This window comes from Colius striatus, chromosome 20, assembly GCF_028858725.1.
Source record: "Colius striatus isolate bColStr4 chromosome 20, bColStr4.1.hap1, whole genome shotgun sequence".
Taxonomy (NCBI): Eukaryota; Metazoa; Chordata; class Aves; order Coliiformes; family Coliidae; genus Colius; species Colius striatus.
The window spans coordinates 8,647,910-8,660,739 of NC_084778.1; the positions used below are offsets into that span (position 1 = coordinate 8,647,910).

The 12,830-nt window shown below is 65.1% G+C and overlaps 1 protein-coding gene across 2 annotated transcripts; it reads left to right on the forward strand.

Moving 5' to 3' along the window:
* The first annotated feature begins 198 nt into the window (after window positions 1–198).
* LOC104560806 (septin-4) lies at window positions 199–11,583 on the forward strand. 2 transcript variants are annotated; one of them, XM_062012097.1, is made up of 12 exons: window positions 199–253; window positions 5,352–5,651; window positions 5,870–5,963; window positions 6,077–6,163; window positions 6,949–7,072; window positions 7,208–7,342; window positions 7,431–7,548; window positions 7,771–7,872; window positions 8,289–8,385; window positions 8,506–8,668; window positions 10,950–11,049; window positions 11,358–11,583. In XM_062012097.1, exons 1-12 carry the CDS (start codon window positions 251–253, stop codon window positions 11,415–11,417), a joined length of 1,383 nt encoding a protein of 460 aa, XP_061868081.1. In that variant the 5' UTR covers window positions 199–250; the 3' UTR covers window positions 11,418–11,583. The 2 variants fall into 2 exon arrangements, with proteins under 2 accessions (XP_061868081.1, XP_061868080.1); XM_062012096.1 differs by lacking the exon at window positions 199–253 and adding an exon at window positions 3,610–3,693.
* Window positions 11,584–12,830: the final 1,247 nt, after the last annotated feature.

Sequence of the window (12,830 nt, forward strand, 5' to 3'; positions counted from 1 at the left end):
TGCTGCCGGTACCCAGCCCCGCTGCCGTGCCCCCGTGCCTGACCCCCCGGTGCCGATGCTGAAGCGCCGGTGTCCGGTGCTGCTTCCCTGAACGGGGCCGCGGTGCCGATGCCGGTGCCGGTGCCGCCGCTCGCCCGCCCCCGGCCCGCCCCTCCCCGCCCCCGCCGGCTGCTATTTCTGCTAATCCCGGCGCCGGGCCCGGCCGAGCCGCTGCAGCCGCCGCTCCCGGACGGCGCCCGGCGCCGCAGCCATGGTAAGGACCCGCTGCCTGGGGAGGCCGCACCGCACCGCACCGCACCGCACCGCACCGCACCGCACCGCGCCGCACCGCACCGCACCGCACCGCACCGCGCCGCCCGGTGCCCTCCGTGAAGGTGACGGTGCGGCGGGGGCGGAGCGGGCCGGGGCCGCCGGTGCCGCAGCGGGGAAGGGAGAGGAGAGGAGATGGGGGGGGTGGGACGGGCAGCACCTGCCCGGTCTCGGCGGTCGGTAGCGCGGCACCTGCCCCGGGGGGAGCAGCTCGGGACCGCCTGCACGCCGCCCCTCACCGCGGCCCCGGGCCGGGCGCTCCCGGGAAGGAGCGACAGGCACCTGCGCGTCCCCGCGACCCGCGCCAGCCTCGGGGTGTCCCTGCGTGGGCTGGGGCGGGGGTTGGGCGGCTGCTCTCGGGTGGCTCCGGCCGGAGCATCCGTCCCGCAGCCGCTCCTTCGGCAGGTTCCCGAGCCCGCCGTGTCGCCGGGCTGGCCGGGCCCTCCTGCGGGGACAGTCGCGCTCGCCTAGAGCCCGGCCGCTCTTTGGAGCCGTCTCTGCAGTTCCCGGCAAGGGCCCGAGCCGCCACCGGCCTTCCCGGCGCTGCGGGAGCCCGTCCCGCATCGCCCGTCCCGCCTCACCCCTCCCCGGCTCTGGCCGGTCCCCGGGAGCCGCTCGTGGCGGCCACGTCCCCGCGGGGACCTCGGGGCGCCCGCGGTGTCCGGGGCGCGATGGAGCTGGCGGGTTGTGGCCGTGGCTCGCCCCGCACCGGCGCTGCGGCCGCGGGGACAAGTGCCCTTGGCGGGGCCCGGCGCGGGCCCGGCAGCCGCCGTGGGAACGGCCCCGGCGCGTTCCTCCGGAGCGGGCGGCGGTGGAACGAGCAGCAGGGCGGCTGGCGGAGACGGCACCCGGCGTCGTGGAACGCCCTCCGCAAACGCTCCAGACTGTGGCTTTGGGGATGGACGGATCCAGGCTTGGCCAGCATCGCGGGGGGAGGACGGCAGCAGCAGCTGGGTACTGGAGGGGAGCTGGGCTCCCTCAGCCGCGGTGAGCCGGGGGTGGGTGTGGATGCACCCAGAAGGACCCACGGGGTTGGAGCTGGTGCCTCCTGACCCCAGTGCTGCATCCCCAAAGCAGCCTGTAGCTTGCCTGGAGAAGTGGGATGAGCCGTGGTGTCCCTCAACTTCTGCTCCCAGCTCTCGGCAGAAAGGATCTTCTCCCTCATCCCCATGTGCTGAGATGCCACCTTATTTCCAGCCCTGACAGGCCCTGCTGTCACTTCCCAGCTCATGACAAACTGCTCTGTGTGGTCCCATCCAGGGCTCCCCATGGAGGCACTTGCAGGTCCCTCAAGCTGGAGGCTTCCCTGCAAAAAAGGGGCTGGAGCTGCTGCTGCTGTGTTGGAAAGGCTCCTGTCCCACATGTTCACCTGCCCAGTGCTGACACCTTCCCCAGCCTGGGGACCCATGCCTCTGCCTGCCACTGTGCCCATAGGGTGCTCAGCACCCTGCTCCTGTTAAAGCTGTTGGTAGAATCTGTTTCCCAAATGGGCTGCTGATGGAGTGGGAAGTGAGAGCTGGGAGTAAGAAACTCCAATGTGCAAGTGGGAAGCATCCCGTGCATCTGGAGGCAGATTAGAGCAGACATGGCCCATGTGCTGGCTGCCCAGGGAAGAGCTGGGCTTCCCAGACTGGTCCCAGTAGAGCCAGGCTTTGGTGAAGGCCATGGTGCCCTTGTCCCATGTGGAGCTCTTGCCTTGGGGATGGGGTGTTTGTGCTGTTTGGGATGCTCCATGGTTGTGCTGCAGTGGAGCAGTGAATGCTGTGCCACAGGTGGCACATCTGCATGTCACCTTTGGGTGGGCTGGAGATGCCTCAGCCAGCCTGGCTGCAGGGACAACACCTCCCTGGGACATTCCCTTCCTTTCCCTGCACAAACAGTGTGGGAAAACCAGGAATGTGGTGCAGGGCAGAAAGATGCTAACGGGCTGCCGGGAGCTTTCCCAGCTCAGACTTTGCCCTGCCATGGCCCTGGGTCTGTCGCTGTGCAGGGAAGGTGTGATGCAGTGTGACAGGCAGGGACGAGGCAGCTCGTGTGTCACCTCACCGGGGCCGCCGGGCTGGCGGCAGGCGCGGCGCGGAGCGCTGGCTCAGCCGGGTGTGTGTAATCCGCTTACAGGGGCAGCCCCAGGCTCTCGCTGCGGTAAATCCCCGCTCCTGCCTCCGGGCTGGGCTGGGTGGGGAGTGGTGGGCATTGGAGGAGAGCTACACTGGGCAGGGGGGCTTTAGGGGGTGAGGAGCACTGTAGATGAGGTGCAGAGGCTGGCAAGGCTGGTGGGGTGCTGCTGGAATGGGGTAAAGGGGTGACAAAGCCATCGGGGAGCTCCCTGCCAGGGGATGGTGGGGTGAGGCTGAGCAGGGCCTCTGCTGCTGGCCTGAGGTGGCCTCAGCGCTGGGGTTGGGAGTGTGGCTGGGACCCAGGGGTGCAGGGGACTGGCACAGAAGTGGTCATCATACTTGCCCTGGCATCAGCTGAGGCTTTGGGGCTTTCTAGTGCTTTTCTGGCAAATGCTGCCCTTCCATGGCTGAGCAACCCTGGCTCTGTGCCTGAGCTGCTCTGATGCATCCTGACATGTGTCAAGGTGAATCACTGTCCCAGGTGACCCCCAGCAGTGACAGCTTGGGTGCCCTCATCCCACCTGCAGCTCCTCCTGGGGCCTTGTTAACCCTTCAGCTCCTCAAAGATGAGCTGGGGAAGCTGAGGCAGGTCTGCTGCAGCTCCTGCCAGGGATCCCTGTGGTAGGCACAATCTCTGCTTCTCCCAGGTCCTTCCCAGCCAGAGCAGTGACATGGGGCCACAGCTCCATGAGAAGTTTTAACTGGTGCAAAGAGGTTGAATTTTCAAGTAGAGTTTCATGGGAAACAGATTTTTCCCTTTGGAGAAACTAAAGGCCTCTGCCAGGCTGGCTGTGGGGCACTCTAGGGTGGGGAACAGGAAAGGACCTGGTGTGCCTTGGGATGGAGGAGGTTTTTGTTCTGGGATTAGAGGTGTTTCCAAGAGCTGAAAGTCCTCCTGGGCTGTAGCCAAGCTGTGTGCTTGGCACAGGGGGCTGGTGGTCGTGCAAGCCCCTCGTCTTACTGCCTCCTTAGCCAACAGTGCTTTGCTGGTCTTTGACATCGCAGCAATCAGTCAGGAGCTGGGCTTGGCTCTGCGCCGAGATTTCCCCCTCCCGTCCCGTGCTCCCCTTCCCCGCGCTGATCCTGCCCCGCACCCGCGGGGCCGTGCCTGGTGCCGGGTGCCTGCGCTGCCTGCCCGGGGTGGAGTTATGCTAATGCCAATTCCTCATCCCTCGGTGCAGCCGGTGCAGCTCAGCATCCTCCCCTGGGCACAGGGGATGCCAGCTCTGCCATGGCCACCTGTCCCGAGCTGCAGCCTGGGCAAGAGGTACGGGGGCAGCATCCCTGCCCGGCGGGGCGACAGAGGGGGCAGGTGGGGACGGGAGTACCCGGAGCACCTCGGTGCTGTGGGAACGTGACACAACCGATGTTCTGTTCCTGGGACAGCCTTTCAGGGCCCCAAGGATGCTTCTCTATGGGTGGGGGACAGGGAGGACCCCCGAATGGCTGGAGCCCCCGGGGTGCGGCGGCCGCGGGGCCAGCAGCGCTTGCTGGTGGCATCATCTCCCCTGCCGGGGCTGGGCTGGCGCGGGGGCTGGTGCTGAGCGGCCCCAGCTCACGGCTGGTGACGGAGGAGAGGCTGCGGTCACACAGACCTGCTGAACTCCCACCGACGTGCTGGGGGACAGCGGAGTGGGGGGCTCTGCGGCCCCTGCCGTGGGGGACCCGCTGCCCCCCGCCCCGTGCCCGTGGCCGCAGGGGTCGCGGGGAGCGGGGAGCGGGCGTGTGAGCGCGCAGCCAGCCCCGGCAGCGCCGTGACCTTGTTTCCAGCCCGTTAGCTCCGTGCCGTGGCTCACCTTGCCGCCGGCACAGCTCCCGCCCCGTCGACATCGCGGGGACACGGCACGGGGGGAGGGAGGACACGTTGTCTCCATGGAGACCTCGCCTCCAGGTCCCAATCTTGGGGGGGGCACTGCAGGGTCGGGAGCCCTCCCAGAGCCCGTGTTCCCCCCTCTCTGGGGCTCTCCCTGCCCGCGGGGCTCGGGTGCGGGGCAGCCGTGGTGGTGGGGTGCCGGGGGGCTGGCAGGACGGCTCGGTCCCGCGGCTGGACGCGCCCTTGGGGACGCGCCTCCTCCCGCCAGCGCCTGTAAACAGGATGCGGAGCCATCCCGGCCCCTGTCCCGGCCCCTGTCCCGGCCCCTGTCCCGGCCCCTGTCCCGCCCCCGCCGCTCCACGGAGCTGCTGGCTCGGGGGTCTGCTGCCCCCAGCCCCCTTCCCCCCGTCCTGGGGCTGCTGCCGGCACCGGCTCCGGGATGGGCAGAGCTGCGGCAATGGGGGGTCGGAGTCTCAGGGCAGGCGAGATCATGGTCTGAGCGTGGCCATGGGGTTTGCAGCCCCTCTGCACGAGGGGACGCCCCTTGCCCTGGCCGTCCCCTGGGGCTGCAGGGATGGGAGCCTGTGCTGAGGCTCTGTGAGCAGGCAGACGGGGGCACAGGCAGACCCCTGCCCACTGCCTGCCTCCCCCCTCGCTCTGCCCTCCCTGCCAGCTCTGTCATCACTACTGTTCATCTCTTCTTGGTCTCTCTCCCTTCTCCCTGGTGCCGCCTCCCTGTCTTCCACGGCAGGCCATGGGCTGTGCAGGGGTCCTGGCTTCTCCAGAAGAGCTCGAGGAGCAGTGGGGTGCCCAGGGGGCAGGTCCCTGTCCCCCCGACTGCCGGGAGCTGCCTGGTGTTCCGGCACCACAAGCTGTAAGCACCTGAGGTGCATGGGGCCAGGACTGTCCCCACTGCCATCCCCACGGCTGTCCCCAGGGAGGTGGCTGGTCCCCTGGGGTGGCCGTGCTCCCTCTCTCCTCCCATCTCTTCCATCCTTGGGGTGCATGTGTCTGGCTGCTGCGGACTAGGGAGCTTTGTGAAGCCGAGTCGGGCGATGCCACCTGGGGCTGGCGCTGCCACCGTCAGTGTCACCTCTTCCCTTGGTCCCCAGATAAAGCGTTTCCTGAAGGAGGACTCGGAGGAGGCTGAGCTGAGCCAGCTGCTGCGGGATTGCCCACCAGCTGACAGCCCCAGGAAGGTGGAGCCCCTGGAGAGCCGGCGGGAGCCTGGACACCCCCTCAGCAGTGTGGGCAGGGTCCCTCCTGAGGAAATCACTGACGAGAGGGACTCCAGGGTCTTCTCCCACTCTCGGCCCTTGGATTTCCAGCAACATATCGCTGCTCCTCCACCCCCCAGCCCCAACCGCCCACGGAGCCCCTGGGGGCAGCTGGACCCCTACGACTCCTCTGAGGTGCAAGACGTGTCCGTGGGGAGTGGGGGGGACCCAGGGCAAGGGGCTGCAGGAGTCATGGTGGGGGAAAATCCCACCCTTCCAACTCAAGGGATTTGGGCACGTGTGGGCTCCAACCCCGGGGGAAGCCTTGAGGGGCTGGGGGGAAGGGGGTGGCCCACCAGAATCATGGGAGTGGAGTGGTGGTGTCCCCTGTCCCATATTCCTTCTGCTCACAGGATGACAAGGAGTACGTGGGCTTCGCCACGCTGCCCAACCAGGTCCATCGGAAGTCGGTGAAGAAGGGCTTTGACTTCACCCTGATGGTGGCAGGTACGGGGGGGTTGAGCCTGGCATGTGGGATGGTGACCCCATTATGGATCCCCAAAACCATGCAGCAGGGGGTTACCCCTTGCCCTGTCTTCACCCTTGTCCCCCTATCCCAGGGGAATCGGGGTTGGGCAAGTCCACCCTGGTCAACAGCCTCTTCCTGACGGACATGTACAGAGACCGCAAGCTGCTCAATGCTGAAGGTGAGTATGGGCACAGTCCCTGGGGTGGGGGGTCTTGGGTATCCTGGGAAGTGGCAGAGCCCCAGGGGCTGCAGCTCCTCTCCATGCCCAGCCAGGCTCCTCTGGGCCTCTGAAGCTGTGTGGGGCAGGTTCCAGCTGCCCAACAGTGCTGGGAGCCACTCCAAGGCAGCAGGGACCCCCATGCCTGGCACAGGAACCCCCTGGGGCTTTGTGTCCTCTGGGAAAATACACCCCAGCTCGTTGGGGATGGGCTGGAGCTGCAGCAGGTCTGGGAGGCTGTGGCAGTCAGGGTGCAGGGCACAGTGCTGGTTCAGCTGTAGACGGCTTTTAAAGTAACACTGCCCAAACTTGTCCAAATGCCCCGGGGTTCAAGGCATTTGTTTTTGTTTCGGTTGCCTGGGGCAAAAGCCACAACACACGTGGCTGTGTGTGCACAGTGCAACAGGAGTGTTCTTTGGGGTGCAGGGACACAGAAAGGTCCTGGGGGTAAAGGGGCATGTGCAATCCTGGAGCTGAGGAGTCCCACATGGGGATATGGGGAGCCAGGAATGCTCCTGCAGGGCTGCCAGGTCCCAGCAGCTGAGGGATGGGTGCAGGGGCCCGTGGCACAGAGCATCATCTCTCAGTGCTGGACCCCAGCACGTGTTGTGGCTGACCCTGTGAAGTCACCCTGACCCCCCAAGGTATGGGTTGGCAACTGGGTGGGAGGCTGCAGCATCTCCCTGTGCTACCCTCACTGTCTGTTGCCCGGGGTGTCCCTGCTGTGGTGTCTCCTGCCGCTGCAGAGCGCATCACACAGACTGTGGAGATCACCAAGCACGTGGTGGACATCGAGGAGAAGGGCGTGAAGCTGCGCCTCACCATCGTGGACACGCCGGGCTTTGGCGACGCCGTCAACAACACCGAGTGGTGTGTCCTGGGGAAGGGTGTGGGGGGTCTCCTCAGGGCCAGCAGCTCCTCGGGCTGCAGTGTTGAGCTGGAGGTCTGGGGGAGCCCCCGGGGGCCTTCAGGGGACTCCAGACAGCCGTGTCCTTGTCCCCACAGCTGGAAGCCGGTGGCTGACTACATCGACCAGCAGTTCGAGCAGTATTTCCGTGATGAAAGTGGCCTGAACCGGAAGAACATCCAGGACAACCGTGTCCATTGCTGCATCTATTTCATCTCCCCCTTCGGCCACGGGTACGGGCAGCCCCTGCCTCTGCTGCTGGAATGAGGGGGCTGGGGAAGGGGCTCGGTGGGTTGGTGCTCACCAGGCTACCCCCTGCAGCCTCCGGCCCCTGGATGTGGAGTTCATGAGAGCCCTGCACCAGCGGGTCAACATCGTGCCGGTGCTGGCCAAGGCTGACACCCTGACCCCCGCCGAGGTGGAGCGTATGAAGAACAAGGTAAAGAGAGGTCAGCCCAGCCTGGAGCCATGCCAGTGGCTCCCTGGGGATGGGCATACCTTGGGGGCTGAGGTCTCAAGAGGGTGTCCATGGCATGTAGTGTGGGGGATCCTGCAGGGGACAGGGTTTTGTGGGTCCCTGCAGGACATTGGGACTGTGTGGTGCTTCCTGCCCTGTTCCCAAGGGCCAGAGCTCTGCCCTCAGTGGGCTGTTTCCCTCCAGATCCGGGAGGAGATCGACCAGTATGGCATCCGCATCTACCAGTTCCCTGAGTGTGACTCGGATGAAGATGAGGAGTTCAAGCTGCAGGACCAGGCACTAAAGGTGGGTCACAGAATCATAGAATGAGTTGGGGTTGAAAAAGACCATCAAAGGCCACCTAGTCCAACCTGCCTGGAAAGAGTTGAGCTCCTCCAGCTCCATCTTTGGAGGGGCAAAGCCCCATGGCCAGAGGATGTGTCATCCTGAAGTACCCCTGAGACTCCAGGGCCACACAAGCCCTTTGGCAGCCCCAGTGTGGTGGGGTTAATATACATTGGGCATGTCACCAAGACCCCCATGGTGCCACCTGCAGGTTGGTGGGAGGGGGCTGGGATGGAGAATCCCACGTCATGGTTGGGGCACTCCAGAGCCAGGGCTTCCAGGGGTCTTGGCCAATGGATGCTGGATACGGTGAGGAGATGCACAGTGAGGGTCATGGACAGGATGGAGCCCTGCTAATCCCTGCTGTTCTCTGCCAGGAGAGCATCCCCTTCGCCGTCATCGGCAGCAACACCATCGTGGAGGCCAAAGGCCGGCGTGTCCGTGGGCGCCTCTACCCCTGGGGCATCGTGGAAGGTAACGCTGGGCCGTGTGCCGGGCACAGGACGTGCCCCATCTCCATGCTGCCCAGCCCGGAGGGGCTTAGGGGGATGCAGGGGGCTGGCTGTGGCCCCCTGACCCCAGGCTCCCCTGCAGTGGAGAACCCGTCCCACTGCGACTTCGTGAAGCTGCGCACGATGCTGGTGAGGACGCACATGCAGGACCTGAAGGACGTGACGCGGGAGACGCACTACGAGAACTACCGCACACAGTGCATCCAGAGCATGACCCGCATGGTGGTGAAGGAGAGGAACCGCAAGTACGGGCTGCCAGCGGGCTGCTGGGCTCGAGGGGCACGTGGGGGACAGGCTCCACTCAGGGAGGTGACCCTGGCTCAGGTTGAGTGGGGATCTTGAGGGGATAGGGGTTGGGGTTGTGTGTGGAACCATGCCAGGCGGTGTGGGGGGCTGGGAGAGGAAGCCTCAGCAGCTTGGTGTGGTGCCACAGTGCAGTGAGGGGCACTTGCTGTGCTGTCAGGCTAGAGCTGGCTGAAGGGGTTTGCTCTGGAGTGGGAGGGACCCTGCATCCCCCAAGGCTGGGTGTCTCAGGGTGGGGAATGGTCCAGCAGCAAGGGGTGACTCCAAGTTCCCCCAGCCTGGCTGGGGGATGATGGGTGATGCTGAAGCAGCAATGGGGACCCTGTTTCCCCTCAGGGCTGGGACTGGCTGGCAGGTCTAGGAGAAATGCTTTGGCAATGAAGGGGACCATGCCTCCCCCTGGGAGGTGATGCTCCAGCAGTGAGGGGGATCCTGTGTCAGGGTGATGCTCCAGCAGTGAGGGGACCCTGTGTCAGGGTGATGCTCCAGCAGTGAGGGGATCCTATGTTGGGGTGGTGCTCCAGCAGTGAGAGGGACCCTGTGTCAGGGTGATGCTCCAGCAGTGAGGGGATCCTATGTTGGGGTGGTGCTCCAGCAGTGAGAGGGACCCTGTGTCCCTGCAGGCTCTGGGACTGGAGCAGGAGCCAAGCAAGCAGCTGGTGCTGAGGCTCTGCCCCTAGTACCAGCTGAGCTCATGGCACTCACATCCCCTTTAGCCACCCCAAGATGCTGGGGGCATCCACCCCAAGCAGGGTCCCTGGGGGGCTGGAGTGTGCAGGAGTGAGCAGAGGCTCTGGGAGTGGGGGGAGCCGATGCAGTGGCAGCGATGGGCACCTCTGAGCCCATCTTTCCCTCCCCCCTCCCTGGCACAGGAGGCATCCCTCCACGCTGAGGCTGTGCTGCGCTGACTGCTCTGCCGACTGAGCCGGGACCCTCCTCCCTCTGCCCGCCCCTCTGCCTCATATAAAGTACTTGCTGGCACCCAACGCTGTCTTGGTCCTTCTGTGCCCATGCAGAGGCTGGACAGCCACTCCTGGGGAGAGCCAGTGCTGTGGCCACCCACCCCTGCCCACACAAGCTGCCCTAGGGGTGCTGGGAGGATGCTGTGGGCAGATGTTCTCATCACAGTGCCCTCCCAGGGGGATGTGATTTCGGGACAGGCAGCAGCAGTGGACAGTCCTTCCTGGGCTGGTGAAGCTGCTTGCCCCATGCTTGCCCAGTTGCTTGCCCAGCTCAAGCCTTGTCTTGCCACCAAGGCATGGAAGGAGCTCGCTGCAGCCCCTGCCTTGGGTCCCCCCAGCGTGAGGAGCCCTGACAACGGGCAACAACTCCCAAAGCATCTCCAAACACATCCAAAAGCCATCTCTGGCTGTGACAGGCTGGCACAGCCTTGCTGGCACACAGGGCCCTGCAGGGCAGGGCTGGTCCAGCCCAGCCACGCTGTATCTGCCATGTCCATCACCCCTCTGCGTGTAGAGGGGGCTGCACCCGCCATGGCATGTGGTGGTGGCACGTGGCAGCACGTGTGACCTCCCCTCAGCCACACTGCCACTGTCCCAGCCGTGTCACCCCCCAGGCAGCACGTGGCATCTGCAGGGACTGGCTGGGAGAGCTGCATCCCCCCAGTGCCTGGGGCACGGGACAAGCCATCGATCACGCTGGCCCTGGCCCTGTGTGGTGGGAGCCCACAGCTCCCTCCAGCAGGGATGGGCTTCGAGGGAAGCCGGGGCTGGGGAAAGGGGTGCAGAGCATCCTTGGGGCTGGCTGGGCAGTGGGGTCCCCAGCATGCAGTGGGGCTGTGGCTGGAGGAGCGGAGGGAGAGGGCAAGTTTAAGATGTTTTAAAGCAGCAGAGAAAATATTAGGCAAGGAAGGCCTGACCCCAGCTTGAAGCATGTGGGCAAGGCTCTGCCCTGGGGGGTCCCTGGTGCTCTTTGCTGGGGTGGTGTCTCCTTGGCTTCCCTCAGACTGGTTTGCAGCAGCTTGGGGGTGCTGAGGTTTGAGGGGGTGTGCTGAGGTTTGAGGGGGGTGCTTGGAGCTGTCTGTGTTCCTGCTAGGAACAGGGCTGAGCACAGCCCTGGCCAGGGAGGTTTAGGCTCTGTGCAGGCATGTGGTGGGTATCTGGAAGGTTTGGGGTCTCCAGGGCTGGAGCACCTGTGGGGAATGTCCCCTGTGAGGGGCCAGGAGGTCTGTGGCAGCATCCTCACCCTTCTCTCTGCCCACAGCAAGCTGACACGAGAGAGTGGGACTGATTTTCCCATCCCTGTCATCCCCCCAGTGCCAGATGTAGAGACAGAGAAGCTCATCCGGGAGAAGGATGAGGAGGTGAGTGTGAGGGAGGGCTGAGACCCCTGAGCACCTCCCTGTCCCCTCCTGTCCCCAGCCCTGGTGATGGCACAGCTGCTTGGTCCTTCTTGCAGCACCCCAGAGCTGCTTCTCCCCAGGCCAGGGTGAGGAGGGTGTTGGAGGGGCATCACAAGGAGGTCCTGTCCCAGTCCTGCCCTGTCCCCCCTCCCCAGCCCTCAGCTCTTGGTGATCCCCATCTGCTTGGGATGCTCAACCCAACTGGTGCAGGGGGGCCGGTGTGGCTGGGGCTGTGTGTCCCCCGTGACCCCCACTCTGCTCCCTTCCAGCTGCGGCGGATGCAGGAGATGCTCCAGAAGATCCAGAAGCAGATGAAGGACTCGCACTAGCCCCTTCCCTCCTCCTCCTCCCAGATCAGAAATGTTTACATCACGCTCCATCCTGCCCTGGCCCTGCTGTGAGACTTGGTACCAACACTGCACCCGCCACCTTAAACTGCTGCGGTATCGCCTTATCCACTGCCCTGGGGGCAGCGAGGGGACTGGGCACCTGCCCTGGGGGTCCTGGGGGCAGTGAGGGGACTGAGCACTCAGCCTGGGGGTCCTGGGGGCGGTGAGGGGACTGGGCACCTGCCCTGAGGGTCCTGGGGGCAGCGAGGGGACTGAGCACTCAGCCTGGGGGTCCTGGGGGCGGTGAGGGGACTGAGCACTCAGCCTGGGGGTCCTGGGGGCAGCAAGGGGACTGGGCACCCAGCCTGGGAGTCCCCTGTCCCAGCCATCTCCCAGCCCTGCCTCTCCCCTAAGCTCGGGACTGCTTTGTCCCCTGAGCTTTGGCTCTGTTTCTCCCACAGCTTTAGGGAGGGCCACCAGCCAGCCTGCTCCCCACATCATGTCCCTTGTCCCTTTGTCACCTCGGGCTGCCTGCTTACAGCCTTTACACGTGGCTTGGCCCTGGCTTAAAGGAAGAGGAAAGGGGGAGAGCCCCTGCATGGCCCTGCTGTGGGGGACAGGATGGGTCCCCGCTGTGCTGGCTGGCACAGCAGCTGCTGGGGACTGCAGGTGACAGGCGAGGGAGGGCCAGCCCTCAGCAGGGCCAGCGTGGGCCCTGGGGCTGCTTCCCTGCCAGCCCTGGCATGAGGAGGGACTGAAGCTCAGCCTTGTCCTGTGCTGTGTCCGTGACCCTGTGCCCACCCAGCATTGCCCCTCGGAGCACCCTGGGTGCTGGGGAGGCCCGTGGCCCCGGGAGCATGGGGGAGCTGCAGTGCCTGGAGAAAGGCCCTTAAACACCCCACCAAGGGCCCTGGCCCCAGTCTGCCCCCCTACCCCCACCCCCCTGGCTTGACCTTGGCCCTGCAAAGCAATAAGGACTGTCCCATGGCCACAGCACTTCTCACCCATGGCAACCGCATCGTCTCTTGCTGACATTTCAGCCCCTAGTGCCACTTTCTTGTCTGTGGTGTCCCCAGGATGTCCTTGTCCCTGCTGCTTCCTGCCAGTGTCCCTGTGTGTCCCCAAGGATGTCATTGTCCCTGTGGCTTGCCAGCAAAGCCCTGCTGCGTGTCCCTGTGTGCCCCCAGGCTGTCCCCATCGTATTGCTGCCCTGCAGAGCACTGTGCTGTGTCCCCTCCTCAGCTGTGGTGCTTTCCTGCCCAGCACCCCTCTGTGTCCCTCTGTCCCTTCAGAATGTCCTTCTGTTGCTTCTTGGCAAAGCACTGCTGTGTGTCCCTGGGGTGAGCCCTGGCCCCAACCCCCTGTCCAGTGGAGGAGATGGAGCTCAATCCAGCTCCCTGCTCCCCCCTGACA